We start from the raw sequence: 20,587 nt of genomic DNA, 5'->3' as shown, positions 1-20,587 counted from the left end.
ATTAAATTCCAAACTCATTCACTAGAGCTGCCTATACTTTGAATGTTCCCCCCACTCTGCCCAAGCTTCCTAGCTGAAATACAAATAATCAAACAGATTTTGCTCAGTTTTAATGGGGTGGGGGAAGGAATCTCTTTTAGCACCTGAAGAACAAGAAGATTAATCACATTTTAAAAGACAACCATATTTTAGAAATATAGTAAACAAGCAATTTCTTCTTTTAATACACCAAAAATTGTGCGTTAGTCTCAATTTTCCAGTTTATAATGAATATGAAAATAATCTCCCAAATTAGAAGGCTACCTTCAGTTCTTCTGTGCACAGGTAAATGTGGTTGCAGGGGTGACAGCAGGTTATCCAGGAGATTAAGTAGACTTTCTAAAACACCGCTGTTGCTAAGCGATCTTTGACCAATGCAAGAAAGCAACATGAAGACCCTAAAAATAAAATTTACATATTTAAGATTTCATTTCTTTTTCAGAATCCGTAATATCCTGCAACACCCCTTATATAACATTATTGTCCTAGGCTTTCATCTGAGACACAGACAGGTTGCTACAGAAAGCAGTACTGTGGTCCAGCTAGCAGACTGGATTTCACATTCTTATCATTAAGGTTAGTGCAGCATTTTAGGGTGAACATCTTCTCTTTCACCCTCAAGAGGTCAGCAGAGTCTTCCACATCTGAAACAAGATCTCATCCATTTTATTTCCTATTACATACTACTGATAGCAGGGAAAGAGAATAAAATCTATGAATTCTTATATTCTTGAATTAATTAATTTTAAAAATTAATTATTATTCTTTTAAAAAGGTATGAATATAGATGTTGCTATTCAAAGAAGGCAGAAAGCCTCTAAGCAGCAAATACGTTTGATTTAAATGAAATGCTAACATTTAGAATATTAAAGACCTCAATTAATAATCTGAACTTATCAATATATCTAACATTCAGTGCTCAACTCTACACATTCTTAGTCTTATCTCAGTGCAGTTTTTTGCAGTGAATGCTAACAGTGTACCTTCCAGTCTCAATCCCACTTTCAAATACTGGAGAAACCAGCTCTATGATGAGGGTACATTTAAGCCTGATAAAAGAGAAGGTCATTTTTGACACTGGACAGCAATCCTGCTAGGGATGCAAAGATCTCCAAGTAAGAAAAAATAGCAAATTTTTTGTGGTGTAAGAACCAAATAGGTGCAATAAATAATTGCAATTGGACATTTATCATCTGCAGTTCTTTTTTGGGTCTATTTCTTAAGTCAGTGAAAACCACGGATAAGTACCCTTCAGTCTCATTTTGTCAACTCCAATGCTAAATTATGAACAATGAAATTACTTCACTGATCCACACATAATGTATCAATATAGATTTATACCTCACCTGTCTTGTGGAAATATGAGAAGTTGCTCTGAATTGTACAATTCCTGCAGTACATTTGAGAGAAACTGACCCCACCACCTTTCCCCTCCGCAGAGCTGAACCAGCAGAAGGCCGGTGTGCAATCGGATCTTGGGGGTTCCACTGATGCACAGGTGTTTAAATAACTCCTCACAAGCTTGAGCATGAAAAGTACTCTGCAGAACCACAGGAACTGAGTGCCCTATTAAGAAAAGAGAATACCTCTGTTTAAAGAGACAATGACTTGAAAACATAGGAAGAAGTTTGCAGTAAGTTTTTTAAACTACTACAATTAGACTAACTGGCACAGGAGTAAAGGAGGTGGGAACACATGGGGAGATGGGATTTGTAGGTAACTCAAAGACCAGGGCATTTGGTCAAAACCAAACCAATACTATGTCAGTGCAAATACTCCACAGAACCCACATGAAACACAAACCAAATCTCCATCATGTTTTAGAACAAACTGGCACAGAAAATCACACAACAACTTGTCAACGGAAAAGGAAACTTAACGTTTCCTTTTTTTGTTGTTTTTTTTTTTTTTTAAACACCACCAACTCCTACTCAAATTTTTCAATTTCAATTTGCCAAGACTTCATTCAATGGCAAGCTTAGGAAATAGAAGCTTTTTCTGGATATCAGAAAATCATGAACTAACTACAAATATTGGTTTTATGAGTCCACTGCCACCACTACTCTTGAGGCAACTTCTGCTTCCTCGGCCCGCTTCTAACTGCCCAGTCCATCTCCAGCATTGCACTGGCCTCAATTGCTCACAGATCTTTCACAAGGTGATTCTGCCTGTGAAAACCACCTGAACCACCTGAGTATTCTGCCTGGGCAGTGTTTTGTTACTTCAGCAAACTGGATCATCCCAAGAAAGACTATCTGAAAAGGGAATATGCAGCTGGGACTACACAAAGGCGAGAAGGACCTTGACACCTTCTCCTGTCCTTTTCAGGAAGTGGTTAAGCCAGCTTGGTGCCAATGGTAAAACTTTACAAAGTATGCTATCAGCTACTAAAATCATAGTAGATGTGGCTTGGAGCAGCCTGCTCCAGTGAAAAGTGTCACTCTCCATGGTAGGGTGTTGGAACTGGATGATCTTTAAGATTCCTTCAAATTCCAACACCATTCTACATTTCTATGATTCTACATCTAAACCTAGTATAAAGGCCTTATAGTAGAAAAGTGCAGGTCAAGAAATAAAAATACTTGGAAATTGTTTCTACTAACATGACAAAAAAATCAAAACCTCAAAAAATACTGACCATTGGATGAATGTAGCAAACTGAGCAAAGTATCCAGTAAGTATCTAATGATGGTGCGTAGCTGCTCTGTGGATGACATCTGAATCAACTCTTTTGGATCAGATTGTTCCTTCAGTGTTTTCCTGCTTGCACCTAGAGCTACTTTGAGTCTCTGAACAGCATGGTGAGCCAAGTTGAGCTGAAGCTGCAGTTGAATGCAGTCCTGGTAAGCAGAAAATACTCTGCTGTCTTCTTCTACTGCTTTGTCTGGCTTTCTCAAAAAGTACTGGGCATTGTTAGCACTGTTGAGTGGTGGCAGGTCAATACTCTGCAGAAGGATTTCTAACCGATGACAGGCCAAATTGTACCTAAAGGGAAATATTCAAAAAACACAATTCAATACGCATTAGCAAACAGCATTACATTTGACAACCACCCTGCCAGAAGCCAACTTCTGGTCCATTGTGAACGCACTGTTAAAACAGATACAGAAAAAAAAATACAGCGTAGTTTTTATTCTTCCTATAAAAATACTCTGCTGTTGTAGAGTTGTGAGTATTTTTTGGTCTGAAGAAAATAATGGGAAGAAAAAAAAATCTACATTATGATATCCCAGTGGTTTACATTAAAATAATTAGGAAATACATTTTTTTTTTCTAACCTGCACTGTATGTCTTCTTGCAATGCAACCATCATTGCCAAATGTTGATCAATTTCTGGCTGATTTGCTGATTCGCCTTCTCCTCTGAGGGGATCATGCATTAGTTTCAGCTCATTTTCATAGGGTAGGATATAGGTATGGCCATAATAAAATCCTAATGGGATTTTTGCTCTGGCATTTGTGCTACCATATCGACCAATAACAGTGATCTGAAAGAAAACGCAACTATATTGTAACACAATTGCATCAAAACAGGAAAGATAAACACCAAGTCAAAAATACATTAAAAATGTATAGCGCAAAAGAGCTTGGTCTGAAGACACCTTAAGTGGAAGTTCATGTACTAACAAACATCAGGAACTTAAAAAAAGATCCTTTTACCTTCATAAACCTGCAAACTGGGGGTGGCAACAAGTCATGTAAAATAAGTGAGTGCGTGCTAATGTCAGTAGCCACTACCAGTCGCCTTCCATCCACTTCTTCTCCTAAAGTCCAGATGTCAATGGACAAAGAAGCCAAATCTCCACAAGTGGGAATCAATACATCTGTCAGTAATATAGGTCTTCCAAAATCCAGGGTCACAAATCTTCTTGCTCCTAGGTAAGAAAAACACAGGATTGCCTGAAAGACCAGTGTGTGCTAACCATCGAGACATGTTACTTCTCAAACAATAAAGCCATGTTTATGTATTGTTTAAAAGGTATATAAAGGTTTATGCATTGCTTAAAAGCTATATTTGCATATTTGAGGCTACAAATACCTGCACAATCCCAGAAACTCCCACTACAGCTTAAACACTTGGAGAAGAAAATTTTGGCATAAACTTAAATGAAGCTGTTTTGCTTTTTATGCATTATTTTTGAACAAGTTCGCTGTTGAGACCCAACATATTCCCTAAGACTCCAGCATTTTTCAACTATCATCAAGTGCTAGGTCTTAAACCCACAGGTATCACAGAATACAAACCATGAAATATCTTTACTCTGGAAAGCTAAGAGAGACTGTAGCTAAGCAACTTATTTAAAGCCCCAGAAAATATTCCACTTCTTACTAGAACATGTGTCAAAAGTACTGCTAGGAATTGTGGTTTTACCTGAGTGCATTCGCTCTATAATAATTGACTGATGAGGTGGAGGTTGAAGAAAATGTGAAGCATGAGATATTGCAAGAGCAAGGCCAGATCCAAGTGGATTCTGAGGAATGGAAAAACATCAGTAAAACTGATTAAGTTCTATGCATTTATTGTGAGCTGTTAAAAATGCATAATTTTGACAACACTTCACTACACTTAGATTTAAGCATGAACCATCAAAATATATGAAGTACTAAGTTCAAAGGATTATTAACTCTTTACACAGTTAAGCTAGCTCCAATAAAGAGAAACCAGACGAGGTACTCTAACAATACTATCTTGCTTTCATAAGTTCTTTTCTCATGGTATAAATTTAGCAATATAGTTTCACATCTCACTCAAAAATATATATATTTTTACTAGCACTCAATTACAAATTAAGACCCTGGTAATGCTTACAACATCTTGTTTCTCTAAGAAAAAGAAAATAATTACCGTTCTAGACTTGCTGGTATTTTTGTTATGTGCTGCAAGGTTAACTGTTGGGGGGTCAATGACTGAACCAGGAAAAAGCTGAGCAAGCTCTGCATTAATAACAGCAGAAACTGCTTCATTAGGTGGAGTCAAAGGTGGAGTCATGAAGAGAGGAGTTGTTTTTGGTGTGGGTGGAATGACATCTGAAGGATGAATGAAGAACCCTGGAGCTGCTACTGTATTGGAAGGCACAGAGTTGTGAACAGGACCAACTGCTGATGCTGCTGCCGCCGCTGCTGCCGTTGTCTGATGCAGTTTTGCTTCCAGCTTAGCTTTCTGTGGAGAAGATGAAAGCAATGTGTGTAGAAGATAATACTACTTGTGAACATGGGAGTAGTAGTGAGCCACAAGTTCAACTTTGATTATACAACTGGATTTAATAAACCTAAGCTACCTTCAATACAGGTAAGCTGAAAAAAGCTTACCTATAAGCTGAAAAATTAAACTATTAAACTATTTAATCTGACTCACAAGCTGAGGAACATGAGTAATTATATGGAATAATAAAAAAAAAAGCAAAAACCCTCCACTGAACATCAAAGTAGATCCACCAACACAGCCAAGCACTGGCCAGCTAACAATGGCTTTATGACTGGCGCTTCCCTGTGTCAGCAACCATGCTTTTCATTTTGGTATGCTTTTTCAATTTACAACTGATATACCTACTTATGAAGACTTAGATTTTATTACAAACTCCCAACCCACCCTTAAAATACACAAAAACTAAGTCTGAAAGACCAAAGCAGCATGGGAGACACCACCAGCACTTTGTTAAAGAAGAGCAAACCAGAGTGCTGAGCAGTTCCTTCCTCAAATACGCTATGGAGGAAAACCAAACCATCTAGTTCTGCAACTACCTTCTCAGCTTCTGAAGTTTAGATACAGCACTAAAAAGAGCCAAATGGCCTCCAACCTGTTGCTGAAGCTTCAAAAGCTGCTGCTGTTTCTCTTGCAGCACCTGGAGCTGTTGCTCGGCTGAGGCCATTGCATGAGAGAGAGACTGCAAAGCTACCTGGGCTGCTGAACTCAGTGCGGTCGAGGCTTCCCCAACTGTTCCAGAAGAGAGGCCACCAACTGCTGGGGTAACCCCAAAGGTACTCACTGGCATGAAACAAATAAACAAAATAAAACACCTATGTAGAAATTATAAAACACAACTTTAATTCCTTATAAATTGTTCAGAGTGATGCAAAACCAGCATCTATTTAATCCAGTTCTTGCTACAAGGTAACATCATCTTGAGTTACAAAGTATATGGTTTATAGACTATGCACTTGGTCATACATGTAACACTTGGATTACAGAAAAGCCACCTATTGCTCTGGATTTCTTCCACCACAAAAGCTTGTAAGGTAAAGATGCAAGCTTGTACATTATACTCTCCAATAGAAACAAATGGATTCAAGTTAATATTGTTAAAATCCACTTTGTTTGCTAAGATCCAAGAAGTTTAACTCCACATATCTGTTCAGAGACCCAGCATATGGCTTTCTTCACATACAGAAATTATTTAAGAAAAAAACAATCACAGACAAAACATTTCAATATTTGAAAACTACAAGCAGTCAGTTGGTCAAACAGTGCCATTATGTTAAATTAAAAATGTACTATGGAACAAACTATGCTAAGTAGAAAAAATGAAAAATTGTATATACCAGTAAACGTACTTGCATCGTCCCTTTCTATTCTAGTTCCATCACTTGTTGAAACACAGGTAAAGTGCAGAGGTTCAACTTCCAGAAGTCCAGTAAGAGAAGTAAAACTACCTTCAGCAGCTGCACAGCTACTTATTTTCCCATTTCCTGAAAAAGAAACATATATCTGCACAGTCAGCCTATGTTTTCTTCATAGTGACACTTCAATTCATGAAGCGTCAAAAGGGACAATTAAATATAATGCACATATTTTATTAGTTGATGTTGTAGAAGAAACATCCTAACATTATCATATCCTGAATATAAATGGGGATTTGCTGTCAAATCTGAAGAGAGCATATTAATAAGTCAAATTGTCAACTGTGAGAGAAGAGTAGCATAACCTTCTAAATTCCAGAAAAAAATCATATATGGATGCTCTATTCTTTCTACACTGAAAGCAAATGAGCTTGCAAAAAATATTGATGTTACCTAAAACATCAATATTTCAATAAAGGAAGAAGAAGAAACTGTCAGACCAACTAAGATCATAGACAAATTTAGTGTAAAACCCAGACTATTAATAATAACTATCAATACCCAAATAAATTCACAAAGTTGTATGGAGGAAGAGACAGGAAGGAGAAAGACAATAACATACAAGAGAAGGAAAGGAGTCACTAAGACTGATGAACACACTTGCTATGAAAAGAATTTCCTGACAGGTAAAAATTATTTAGTTCTTTAGGACATTGCAGGGTCTAAAGGTTCACTTATGAATTAACCTGAGAGAATAGACACAAATATGCTTTACAGGTATTTTAACTCCTCTAAAACAGAAAAAAAATACCTCAGTAAACCTTTATATTTAAGTAGAAAAATTCCATATGGCAGCTTTCCAACTTCAGAAAAATCCATTTAAGTTTCACTGCTCATGTGAGTGTTGCTAGCTTAAATGAATAATAACACAGCTCAAGGAAGTTACTTGAAAGAGGTGACAGGTGATTCCGAGATGACTGACCCAGGGAATGAGAGCAGCCTTTCTGTCTAATCTCTACCCTGAGATATTCCACAGGATAGGAAAATAACAGATTCCAGAAAGTCTTTTTCTTCTTGTCCTAAGGCCACAGGAAATGTAAAAGATACCATGAGCTAGAGAATACCTTGCACTTCAGCTTGGTTGGAAAATATAAAATCACATCTTCAGGAAAAGAAATCACTGTAATAGAGATTTACTAATTCTACCACAATCAATCACTGCTAAACTAAACATACATACCTGATAGAACATCAGACAAATCAATTTCATCTGACTGCACTCCAATACTGCTGTTGTATACATTTTTACAAGAAGAGCCACATATTTCCAAATCAAACAGAACTGGATCAAAAGGTGAACTGTATAATCCATATCTGCAAATAAGACAAACAGCACCATTCACACAATAAGAACTCATATAAAATTATTTACAGTAAACGATCAAGTATTTTACCATCCAGATTCATTATACTCCAAACTATCCTGTTCATTCATTTGACACATCTTAGAAATTATCACTTGCTTATAGTTTATTAAAATTATTTATTTGATGGCATTTTCAAACAGCTTATAATGTTAAGTAAGAAACTCTTCATTATGAAAGAGTTCTGAAGATGTAATATTATCCTGAAAACATGACACACAATCACACTAGACATGGAAATAGAACTACAAGCCTTAGACAATGAGCAAGACACACACCTGCACATAGTAAATGAGACATTAGTCTGAAAAACAGTATTGTTTCAAAACAGGAGAAGAAATTCCACCTCAGCTTGTTCTTCCAGCTGAAGTAAGAATTAAAAAAGGAAATGCTGCTAGGCATACCAATCAACACTTGTGATAAATACCTCAACAGAAGAAAACTCATAGCATTTACTCTGGCAGTATTGGAGGGCAAAAAATAGCACCATCACTCGAAGTGGTCCCAAATCAATTATGGTTTTATAAGCCAAGAAAAAGGAAACTTCAAAGTAGTATGAAAATCAATGAGGTTGTTTGTTTGTGGTTTTGTTTTTGTTTAAAAGTGGGGGTTTTTTTGTTTTGGCTTTTTTTTCAGTCTTTGCAAATACCTATTACCAGCAACTGAAAAGATAAAAAAAAAATGGAAATCAGGCCAAATTACTAAGCCAGAGTAGAAAGAAATGCATCTGTGTAGATACAAAAGTGAGAAACATAACACTGCACTTTGGCAAGCGACAGAGGAAATCTGAAATATTTCCACAAACACACTGGCAAAGGCAGTAAGATGTTCCACCCCCTTTTCCCTCTGCCTCCAAGCAGTTCCTCTTTTCTTTACCAGCTGAAGCAAAAGCCCCCAACATGCTGACAAGGCTGGAATGTTTAAATGTCTTTTTTGATCAAGTAATCATAGAAGTGTAAATGTCTACATGAATACTACACCGGCAACAAGGTAAAAACAGATAGACTTATCTGGTTGTCAAAATGTTTCCCCATTAGCTGGGGTCAGTGCTTTTGGCCACACAATGCTATGACTGCAATTATCAGAAAATGATGAATGATCTTACAAAAGGGCAGATCATCTGAAAATTACAGATCAAGCCCATTTAACATTACATTTCCCAACCAAATTACTTAGAAGGTAGCAAATTTAAAATAACTTTATACTCAGAACAACACAGGATAGACTTGGTTGCTCTTTACCAGCATGCATTAGACAGGACCAGTACATCCTACACATCTCACAAGACTGATGTGTTTGCTGCCTGACCTTTTTTTGCACACCAGCCAAGACAACATGCTCCTGTAAAGTGGCTGCTAAAACACACACAAAAATGCTCAGACAAAATTCAGTGTGGTACCTTCACATCCTGCTTTAGACATCAGAATTTAAACATTTAAACAAATAAATCAGGTGAGCTCAACACTAGCGCTGATTACTTACATATTTTAAACAGTTTGATTAATTAAATAAGCAGGTGATAAAATGTCAAAATTCTGCAAGAGTATTGTAGAGTAGAATCAGAATTTGAACATACTGCAAAGGGTTTAATTTATGCTGTCCAGCCCAGATTTATTTCAACAAGCACAGTGCCTTTTACCTGTTCTTCAGCAGGAATGATCAAGTTCACAGTTTTGAGCTTCATTAGCAATCCTTTTCAAAAAAGGATATAGAAGGTACACCAACAAAAAAACAAAGACTAAACAAAGAACGTAATGTAAAAACTCAATCACCTTATTCATCCATGCAGTAATGAACATGAACTCTGTGACATACCTCTTCTATTTCATTCATCAGAGCCCTCAACTAGAATAATGTGTAAAATTTTGTGTATCACAACACAAGGAAGACAAGGACCAAAGAAGCCAAAGGAAATTCTTTAAGATCTGGAGAATACAGTGAAGATACAAATACACTCCAGACATCCCAAATTTGTTTAGAATGAAAGAATCTGCTCTCCAGTGCCAGTGTGGGAAGGACACAAGCACTTGTTGTCATCTTATTGCAGGGGTTCCATACTGTTGTCTCCTTATCACAAAAATTCCATACCTTCCTTGATGTTTCTCGTGGGGAGCTCCTCAGAGCACTGACTCTTTCTTCTTCACAAAGGAGCCACGTTCCTGTCTCAACCAGCCAACCCACTCTTTTATAGCACTCTTCTTCTCATTGGAGAAATTAAAATTGTGACCTGTTAAAGTCAGGCCTGCTCCTAATCTTTGATAATTGGCCCAAATGCAACTCCTTAGGGGTAAGACTACTTTCTACACTATCTTTATTTTCCTACATTCTATCCCCCTACAAGCACTAAATGGAGCAGCAGGAGAGTTTTCAGATTAGACAAGAGCCAGAGACAGTTCAAGTGCGAATGGTAACAATAATTAAACCATGTAACACCTTACAATATTTAGAATAATTTAATTCCGTGACTACATGAATCTCATACTTTCAAGAATAGGCTGGAGAAATTGTTTTAGATTTGCTAGAGACAAAACCAACCTGGTTTTTTGTAAGAAAGTCAAAAATCCTATCTAAAATCCCTTTTTTGTTTTATGAACTGCAAATCATGTAACACACCCTACTGGCCTTATCCTTTCAAGTTTTACTTTATTTATTGCAGCACATGATAGTAAAATGAGTATTATTCTCCCATGAATGTGTAGATCCGTTAATTAGACATCTGCTTTTAGCTGATTACCAGATATTAACCTATTGCACCTGGGACCAAGGAAAAAAACATAATACAATAAATTCTGCAACACAAAAGTACACAAAAAAGATACAACACAATTTGAGGAAAGGGAAAAAGGGGAAAGCTATGGCTGCCTCCTAATTTCTCTTTAAAAAAAAAAAACACAGAAACCCAAAAATGACAGTATTGTCTCGATCCATGAACATGTGAAAGAAAGACCCACAAATTTTGCCTGAATTAATAAACTAAACCAAGAAAGAGTCAGTCCTTGCTAGAGAGCTGTTGTAACCAAATAAGGGATTTGCTGCTACTCTTAAAACTGCCTATGGGGTTATAGAGTTAAAAGAGAAAGTAAATTAAGTTTCAAGAAGAAACTCAGTAAAACATCATCTAGAAACATCCAGAAAATCTAAGCTTGAAGGACACCAAGAACAGGCTCACTTCAGAAATCTTCCTTTGCCATGCAGACAGCATGTGCTCACCAGAAGGTGATCTGAAATGTCATGTACCAAATTCAAAAGTGGGCAACTGGAAAGGAGGAAAACCTTCTATTTAAGATACACTGTTTAAAGAAAGTACTTGGAAGCAATTTATACGAAGGAATAACTTGATTCCTACCGAAAGGTGCCATTCTCATGTCAAGTGTAATTTTCACTTTTTTCTCCTTCATTTGGTTCAACTCACTTATTTTTCCAAAATTCTAAATTTTTCTAGATACCATTTATATTGCTGGGATAAGTCTAATCAACTGTAAGGACTACAGATGGTGAAATAAATTAACAACTAAGTAGAGGAATGGAGTAGACAGCAGGATAAGGATCCAAGTGTAACACCCGAGACTAAGTTTTTGTGAAGTATTTTGGAATTATAGTTCTTTAAAAGCAAAAATTAAAAGATATTCTTCCTCCTCTACACCTTCCCTTACTACATTTTCTAATCATTTTCAATTTTACCTGAAAATTCTGGACTAACCTCCACCCAACTTTTTCTACCTTGATCTTGTTTGATATGGAAGAAAACTCTTACACCTAAACCACAACTGAAAGAGATGTCAAACAGCAGCATTTTTCCTTCACCAAAATGCAGCTTTGGAAACTGCTACACAACTGAACCACCAGAAATTTCCTTTTCGTATCATGTAAATCCAAAGTTAAATGGCCAATCAGTTCAGTATGGAAACAACATCACAGTCCTAAATTACACTGATATGTAATTTAAAAGAAGAACCTGCATTCCCAGTAAATTACTCCAGGTCTCTACACCTAGAATGTGGCCTTTGGAAGAAATATGTTAAATGTACTGTCAGCCTACTGAAAGACTATAGCTTTGTGAAGCATTGTGCCAAACTGAAACTATTCAGTATACTTAATTCCTTCCAAGAGTCAAAATTTGACATGCTGTATTAGTCCTTACAATAGAAGTCATAAATACTAACTTAAGGATTGCACAGACTTCAAACACCACATACATATTTGCTAATTTAAAATGTGACACAGCAATTGAATTCAACTTTAATTTCGCACAAGTTAAAACTGTTTTCCTGAACCTTAGCAAATTAATTCTTGCTCAAATACAGCAAAGGATAACACACAACCTTTTCCACAACACCAAAGGATAGCGTTGGATGGTTCTTAGGCTTGTTTTGATAAAGTTTACAACAACCACACTTGTTAGTACCTTGTTTGAAGTAACGCCTCCATTGGTGTTAGGCGATCCTGCAGCTGCCGGGACACCGCAGTCAGCAATGATGCACAAGCTGTGCTGCATCCTGCCAAGTCTTCATCTTTTACATAGTTCAGCAACACAAAATACCAGTACACAGATCCTGCATTAAAATAAAATCATTTCACGTGAAAGATGATATAAATTTTTCACTGAGAAAGCATACTTTGAAGGATAATCAACAGAAGTGATAATGATCTAATGGTCTGAATACAGACTAGGACATATTCTACCCCTTCCCCTTTCTTGAGAGGCTTCAATTAAGAATCATTCTGCAATCATAAGTTTCTACAAGTACTTCCAGTTCTCTTATCAACTAACACATAATTGAAGGAAAAAATGGTTCCCAAGAGACAGCTCTGCACACTTCCCTCACTCCTCCTGCTGACAACAATCAAAATACTCTTGATATATTAAGGTGCTTGGCTAGGGGTTCCAATCTCATCAGAGCCAAGCCATAATCCAGAGCCAACTCTTTTCCTCCTTTCATCCTTTGGTTCTGGTTGCCGTCTCCTTAATCAGTTTTGCTAGAGGCACTGCTTCCATAGAAATTATTTCTGGGAGCATAGCACTGAGGTTCTATACAGAAACACAAATCTGTTTCCTCCTTCTCCTTCCCTCCCTGTGCATTCCACACCCTCTGCAGCACTGTGTTGTGTTTTGACCTGGGTGGTAGTACAACAAGCTTTTTGGAATACAAACTCATTTTTCTTTAAGACTCATTGGTGATGCCAAGCTAGAAACAATTCAACAATATCCTAGTGTGAAAAGGCAGGCCTTGCCACCCAAAATACAAGGGTGAAGTCACCTTCCCAGTCCATCTGGCACTCTAGATGCTTCAACAAGGTGTTAAGAGACCTTTCCACTGCAGTATAGGCAAGAAAGAAATTTAATTTAGTTAAAATTTCCCTGTAGTGCAGAAGAATGAAAAGTGGATTGCTATTAGGACTTCATTTGGACAGCCAAGTTTCCTGGTTATCTCCTAATTTTAACAAATAACAAACCACCCTGACTGTCACTTATGTCAACAGAATCTGTTGTTGCTAAACACCTTTCAGAATTTTTAGAAAACTTACTTAAGTTCTTCCAAAATGTCAGCCTTCACACTCTGGTTTAAACAAGCTTATTTGCTTAAAATTCCACCACCTGAAATGTCTACTTCATGACCAGACCACTCCAAGGAGCATTTAGTACTAACTGAACAATTACCTCATTCTAATTTCACCAGAGAGCCCAAGACAACTCGACAAACAACAAATGCACGGTGTATGTTTACGACAAGAACGCTGCATACGTACCCCCTGTGGCAGCAGCAGGCAGAAGAGGCATATTGTCGAGTAAAGCTTTCAGAAGAACTGATCCAAACCCTTGCTGACTTGGGTCACACCTGCCATTGCTACAAAAAAACCAGAACACTTTAACATTTAAGGAAGTAAGAATGAGGGATGAAATCTCCTCCAGGAGATGAAGCTGAAAGACTGGTGTTCTTTGCACTCACACCCTAAACACATATTTCCTGAAAAGAACATCTACCAGGTCTTGCTGCCTTACAAACTCAACATCAAAAAACCAAAATGTTCAGTTCAGAATGCATGCAAATCCCCAAAATACATGTAAAACAGAAATAAACAAAAACAAAGAGATGCAAATAATTAGCACTGACCTGATGCATAGTGCAAGAAATCGTGCACATTTGTGAGCTATGCTCCGCCCAGCTTCAAAGAAGCAAACACGTATAATATCAGAGACACATTTACGTGTTTTAGAAAGCAAACTGTCATTTCCTTCCTTTGAGCTGTGAAAACAAGTTGCATACTTTAGAAAATAACATAAACCTATTTTTTTTAAACCAAACTGATACTGAGAAACAACCATGATAATTTGAACAGAATTCCTCCCTTACCTGCCAGGGCCATTTGAATACACTCCGGCCAACCAACAAAGTGTGTCGAGGACAAGACTCTGAGCATGTTCTGTGGTCAGACCATCCTCTGTCTTCTTGCAAAGAGTGGTGAGCAGCTTCTCATGGAACTCTGAAAACTGTAACATGGCACACCGCTGAACTCTGGGGAGGAGGAGAAGGAAAGAAAACCACAATTAACCAATATGGCCACTCTCCAGCTTTGTATCCTGTCTTAGGAGTAGCAAAAAAGAGAATCCTCCATGAAAGTAAAAGCAGTACACAAGCATATGCAATACTTTCTGTGCACACATTCCCAATCATCCTACTTTCTGCTACATTACAACAGATCCAGCAAACCTCTCTGAAGTTTTTCCCCCCAGTAACTTGCCTAGCAATTTCTAAACCTAAACAAACTTTCACCATCTACAAAACTCTTATCAACTGTTCACTCACACCTCTTTGCAGCCTCATCAACCTCTTTAAGCCCATTACAATGAATGCCACCACTGCAGGGTGGCAGCTGGCAATACACTTTAAATACTGTATTACCTGTACCTAGGTCTGCAGTACCAAAGACTTCAAACCAAAGACTTCAACCACTTCTTTGTTAGCTAAATTTGATTCTCAACTTTTTGATGATTAATATAAATTCTGCTGTACAAAACAAGGCAACGTTGAAATAGAAAGGGAAGATGCTTCCTTTAAAAAAAATTCATTTTACCAAGTAAACTTATTTACATTTGCCTTTTGCAGTCAGGCAAAAAACCTCACTCAACATAAAATTTCATGCATGGTGTTATTCTACCACAACTTTCACAGCATAGTGCCCTCTTACTTGCAATTTACAGCATTTTCCATACAAAATAAGCTTATGAAATAACAACTTTAAACAGCATCTTGACCTGAGCTAATTCAAGAACTAAGCTTTTGATGAGAAGCATTACTAAAGCTAATATTTTTTTCAGCATTAAAAAACACCTACTAACCTTTCCTTTGAAATTGAAGTTTTTTTAAATCTTCGAATTGTCACAGAGACTTCTTGAAGTAAGTCACAGCCTCGCAGATTATCTGATTTTCTTGAAGAAGTAGTGGCTTCAATTTTGCTAGATGGCTTTTCCTAATATTTTTGGGAAAAATAACACTCATAAATCACATTGGTTCTGATCCATTTTTAAACCTTGTTCAGTGAAATGCAAGCAGTTTGCTAAAATCTCTCAGTTTGAGCATTATACCAAAACTGTTTTTATTCACTAACTGTTTTAATATAGAACAATACACATGCACACACACATCTTCACAGAAGGATAAGACCTATCAACGACTGAAAATACTCAAGGGAACAGAAGTTTCAAAAACAAGTGTTCAGAATGTGAAAGTGGCAGAACAGACCTTTGCAATTCAATCTGCACAAAGAAACAACTTAGAAATGTTGAACTCTAATTCTAGAAGGTGTCAACACAGTGTCACCTCTTTAGAAAGTAGATTTTAATGGACCTTAACTCTGCTAACAGCTGCTTCATTTTCAGATGACATAAATCATACCAAGTCTACAAATACCAAACATATCTTCCTTGGATATTCATTACCTTGCCTGCTGCAACTTTTGCCAACAATGAAGCAAGAGAATGGCCCTTGTTTGTTTGAGGTTTTAGAGGAGGTATTCTAACCACTGGTCTAATGCCACCATTGCAGATTTCTTCTGTTCCTCTGTCATTCACTGCTTTGACGTGAATTAAAAATGAACGGTACTTGCCACCAGCCATGCCTAGAAGTAGAGAAAAAAAAAGGAGGAGGGAGAATTTGCACAGTTTAAACAGATTGCAAGTTGTAAACAGAACAGATAAACCATATTAATTACAGTAGTTTACCATCCATTTGAAACAGCAACTCACTACGGTGTTACACAGCAGAATTTGTCAATGTAAAAACAGATAACAAACCCATGTCTGACTACAGAAGTACGAGATGCACTTCAGCCACACAGGCTTCATGCAAATAGCATAATAAACTGCTTTACCTTTAACAAGCTTTGGACTTGTTAGTGTCAACATTCCAGCATGTCCTGATAGATCAAGTCCAGTAGCCAGCCATACTGGACCACAAAGTATATCTTCCTTATGTTCCTCCAGAAATGGACACAATCTAAGACCTTAGAAAACATAAGTAATGTGGATCTGAATTAGCCATAATTAAGTCATAAAATCTGATCATTTGCATGGATTAAAAATGCACCATGTCAAACTCTGATCACTAAATACATATAACTTTACACAAAAAAAAGACTTGAAGTTCACTTTTAGACATTTTCCAGTGAAATCAGTTAAGGTAAATGACAGTTTTAAAACCATTTTCAGTTGCATTATATGGATTAATACCTATCTTGACTGGCTTATAAAAGCCACAAAAATATACAACTGATGAAATAATCTACAGAGCCACAATTCTTATTGGGTCATTACTGAAGCAGGACAACACTGTTTAAAAACAAAACAAATAATAAATTTAAAACAAGGATGGCTTTGTTTTGTCTATATGATATACAAATTACTGAAATCATCTTCACTCATCTGCTGCTCCTTTCTCATCATCAAACACATCCTTTCAGCACTTTTATCACCTCTTGATCCTTCCTTGGAGTCATAGGATCATAGAACGGTTTGGGTTGGAAAGGACCTTGACAGCCATGTTCTAGACAAGGCTGATTCCACAAGAGAAAAGCAGGTGTAAAGTAAGACTGTTGAAAGGACCAAGAAAAAGAACCATCGCTCTAGAACTGAGTCACTCCAACTGATAAATTTTAGTCTGCAGCTCTCCTCACCCAGACCCACTCAATGCTTTCACAGCCTAAGATATTTTGTGGAAGAGTGCTAGTTAACAACAAAGTTATAGAAACAGGCACAGTGTGATGTGGCCTAGTTATGAATTCTTTATGTTCTGTTCCTTATTGGTTTACTGCAGCAATGTCTACAAAAGCCAGGTATGTAAAGAAAAATTATACTGAAACTAGCCAAAGAAACAAAGTAAAATACTGGTGAAACAGGCTAGCAATTTAAATTAGAAAGGTGCCATATCAATCTACTTGATTTCCAAACTCAAATAAACATTAATCTGCATATAAGCACCAAACCTCTCCAGTAGTTTAGGACATTTCTGGTACATTTGTGTTAAACTTTCAACCAATACAGCAAACAGATAAGAGAGAAAAATAACTTTTGATGACAGCTGAGAAATTAGTCTATCTTAATGTTTGAGAAATTTTTGCAGAGGAATTCAAATGTATCATTTAAACAAGAAAAAAGCAAGGTCCTATTTTAAGTGAAGTATAACAAGATCAATAAAACTTACATTGTGGTTCCTCTACATCCATATACTGCATTTCTTCACTGAATTCTGCCAGTCCTGGTTTTCCATTTCTCTCCACTTCTATATTATGAGCTGGAGATAAAGGAAATGCGATCTGTCTATCTACTGCTGCTTCTGGAAATAAAAATATTAGCATGATTACAAACACTGCTCAAGGCTCAGGAAAAATGAAGTGGTAGTTTTCATAGCAGAATTATCAACTTTCTGCCCACAGCAATATTTTTAATACAAATCAACAAGTACACAAACACACATTTTTCATATGGATTGAAGTTGCAGCAAATAGTTAAAAAATAGTATTTCTGAATGACCTGTAAAGAACCTGTTTTGTTTTAACACTGCCCAAATTCTTTTCCCTAATAATCAACTGCAGATTACTCCTAAGCAATAACATTCCAGTACTGAAGGTCTGATAATGTAAACATAAAATAACTGGATTGCTCCTGCTGAACATCAAACATTATTTTGGTAATACTTAAACACAGCCCTTTTTCCAATTAAATGGATCACATGAATTATAAATGAAGAGGACATGCAAGCAAATTAACAAGAAGCATATACAGTGAATTAACTGCCAGACCAAAACCATTAATTCCCAACCAGAAGAATTATGCCTCTGGCCTTCCCATTACTGCACACTACATATTTAACTATTTCCAGGGCTCCTGTCATACAAAAAAAATGACTGAATAAATTCTGCCATGCACATCTTCCCTATGTTTCATTACCTTAAAATTTTAGTTCCTTTCTCTCCCCATCTGGAAGGGCAGAAGTTGGAGGGGGAGTTAATCGAATTTCAGTCTGAGGTTTTTATACATTTGTAAGAGCCAAACAATATTGAATATTACTTCTCCCTTGGTTAAGATCTATCACAGATATAAATTACCTAACTTTGTCTTCCCTTACAATGAAATCATTAGTGCCCTATTATTTTATTCAATAGTGCAAAGAAAAAAGGCAAATGTCACTAAAGTTCTTTTCCAAAACTCAAAAAATTGAAAAAGGGAAGGAAACAACTGCATTGCAGTTACACTTGGAGAAGATGTTGGTTAGCTGTGGATATCCAATCCTGTGAATTAAAAACAAAAAAGACTTTGCCAAGGCTGCCTTGCAGGTGCTCCCACACTCCCCAGACATTTCCAGACTTCCTGACCCCCTATTTGATGCCTTTTTATGTTACAAGGAGGAAAAGGCAAATTCCAGTATATTACGTGCAAGGAAGTGAAATGTCATTTTCTGGAAGAGCTCTGTCATGTCTTCTGATCAGTATGCTCTGCTGCAAAGCATTCACAGAGAGCTCTGGCAATTTATTTCACAGCTAAATCAAATGTCTCCAAGGAATTCCTAACTCATGGAACTGTTTGTTCAGAAGTGTTTAAAATTGAAGCATTAAGGAAAAGAGTTTAGCTTTTCTTCTATTGTTTTGTTCCATAGGTGAAGATTTTCAGATTAATTCTGACATCCAGATCTACAAATGGACTGAAATCATGCTGAAAACAAAGGTTCCACTCAGGAGAGAAACATGGACATCTGTTCTAGTTTTTTCTTTGACAGAAAAAATTTTTACTCCATGCTAAAATTCAGGTTTTATAGCAAGGATTAACAAAAATGAAGAAACTGAAAGACCACCTGTTCACTGCCATCCTGCAGTCACAGCTAGCACTTCTGTTAAATCTAAAGCACCTCGAACCCTAAAAGAATAGGAGTTTCTCAAACAATATTACTAAGCTAGAATATTTTGTTCTTGGGTTACAAGCAGTTTACAGTATTTAAGAGAGCATCTCCAGCACACATTTTTTATTATTAAACACTGGAGGATGCTACACAGTGAGGTTTTATGAAAGCCTGTTAATGATCTTTGAAATGCCTATACTCCTTTTTGAAATTTACTGTTACTCTTGTGTTCAAGTGGGATGATCTTAGCAATTGAAAAAAATAGAAAAAGGAGGGAAAAAGGGCTTTTATGATCATGCTTGCTGTTCTTCTCAACACAATTTATATCCAGCAAGCAATTTAATAATATCTGACAGCAAGATTTCTCTGAAATAGCCAGCTCCTAAAGCTTTTGAAGAAGAGGGGGCCAGAAAAAGATACGCAATTAATGTCTCCATAAAAGGAGGTGCAGCATGTAATACCTTCCACGCCCAGTAGACAAGGCAGCAGGACATGAAACAAATGTTCTCACCACAGGGAAATCCCAGTGGAGGCACTTCCACATCAAAGAATTGACTTTTCAATTTATGCTACCCCCTCACAGGTTCCCTAAGAGCTAGTAAGATGCACAGTCCAGTTACGAGTCTTCCCAAGGCAAGAGCGTTCCTAACTTTGGTCTACTCTGTCAAAGCTGCAAGAATAAAAGGGGAAATCATGAAATCCTACTGCAGCTTTCACACAGCTTAGTCAATGAACCAAATGATGAGAGAATTCCCAAGGAAGCCATGGGATTTTTTACTTCCATCAAGAAAAGCCTTGCTATTTTCTCACTGGCAAATAATCTCCTTCTGTGACTTGGAATAATTTAGTTTTTTTTTTTTACTACATCGACACCTTAAAAGAGCACCATTTGCTTAATCAGTCAGTCTCTAGGATGATTTACAATTGACAACTTATTTTTAATGATTGTAGGATTTATGCAGTACAGAATTATAATTGAGTTCAGTGTTTTTGAACTATGTAACTTTTATTTGCATAAATGCCAAGATTTTGAACCTGTTTACCGAGTTTGTCACTCCAATTTACATTTAAGCATGATAACTGAAAAGAGCCCATGATACCAGGAAATAGAATAAATCAGTAAAAGTGAAATACTTAGACAATTACAAGCAATTTTTCTGATATACATCACAGAGAA

General features: G+C 36.8%; 1 protein-coding gene across 3 annotated transcripts in view; it reads right to left on the bottom strand.

Moving 5' to 3' along the window:
- Positions 1-20,587, bottom strand: part of BIRC6 (baculoviral IAP repeat containing 6) — a 177,673-nt gene that overhangs the window by 113,082 nt on the left and 44,004 nt on the right. For 2 of the 3 annotated variants that reach the window (XM_058021451.1, XM_058021450.1), the window contains exons 14-31: positions 17,719-17,850; positions 16,391-16,522; positions 15,960-16,138; positions 15,360-15,490; positions 14,374-14,535; positions 14,134-14,265; positions 13,769-13,866; positions 12,426-12,573; positions 7,837-7,970; positions 6,579-6,725; positions 5,837-6,024; positions 4,885-5,199; positions 4,411-4,510; positions 3,699-3,913; positions 3,318-3,526; positions 2,678-3,024; positions 1,386-1,605; positions 304-437 (exon numbers count right to left, since the gene is read on the bottom strand). In XM_058021451.1, coding sequence (XP_057877434.1) covers positions 304-437; positions 1,386-1,605; positions 2,678-3,024; positions 3,318-3,526; positions 3,699-3,913; positions 4,411-4,510; positions 4,885-5,199; positions 5,837-6,024; positions 6,579-6,725; positions 7,837-7,970; positions 12,426-12,573; positions 13,769-13,866; positions 14,134-14,265; positions 14,374-14,535; positions 15,360-15,490; positions 15,960-16,138; positions 16,391-16,522; positions 17,719-17,850 — 3,123 coding nt within the window. The remainder of the gene's footprint in view (positions 1-303; positions 438-1,385; positions 1,606-2,677; positions 3,025-3,317; positions 3,527-3,698; positions 3,914-4,410; positions 4,511-4,884; positions 5,200-5,836; positions 6,025-6,578; positions 6,726-7,836; positions 7,971-12,425; positions 12,574-13,768; positions 13,867-14,133; positions 14,266-14,373; positions 14,536-15,359; positions 15,491-15,959; positions 16,139-16,390; positions 16,523-17,718; positions 17,851-20,587) is intronic. The other variant, XM_058021452.1, reaches the window with a different exon arrangement.

Source organism: Melospiza georgiana, chromosome 3 (assembly GCF_028018845.1).
Source record: "Melospiza georgiana isolate bMelGeo1 chromosome 3, bMelGeo1.pri, whole genome shotgun sequence".
Taxonomy (NCBI): Eukaryota; Metazoa; Chordata; class Aves; order Passeriformes; family Passerellidae; genus Melospiza; species Melospiza georgiana.
This window is presented reverse-complemented; position numbering and strand designations above follow the sequence as displayed.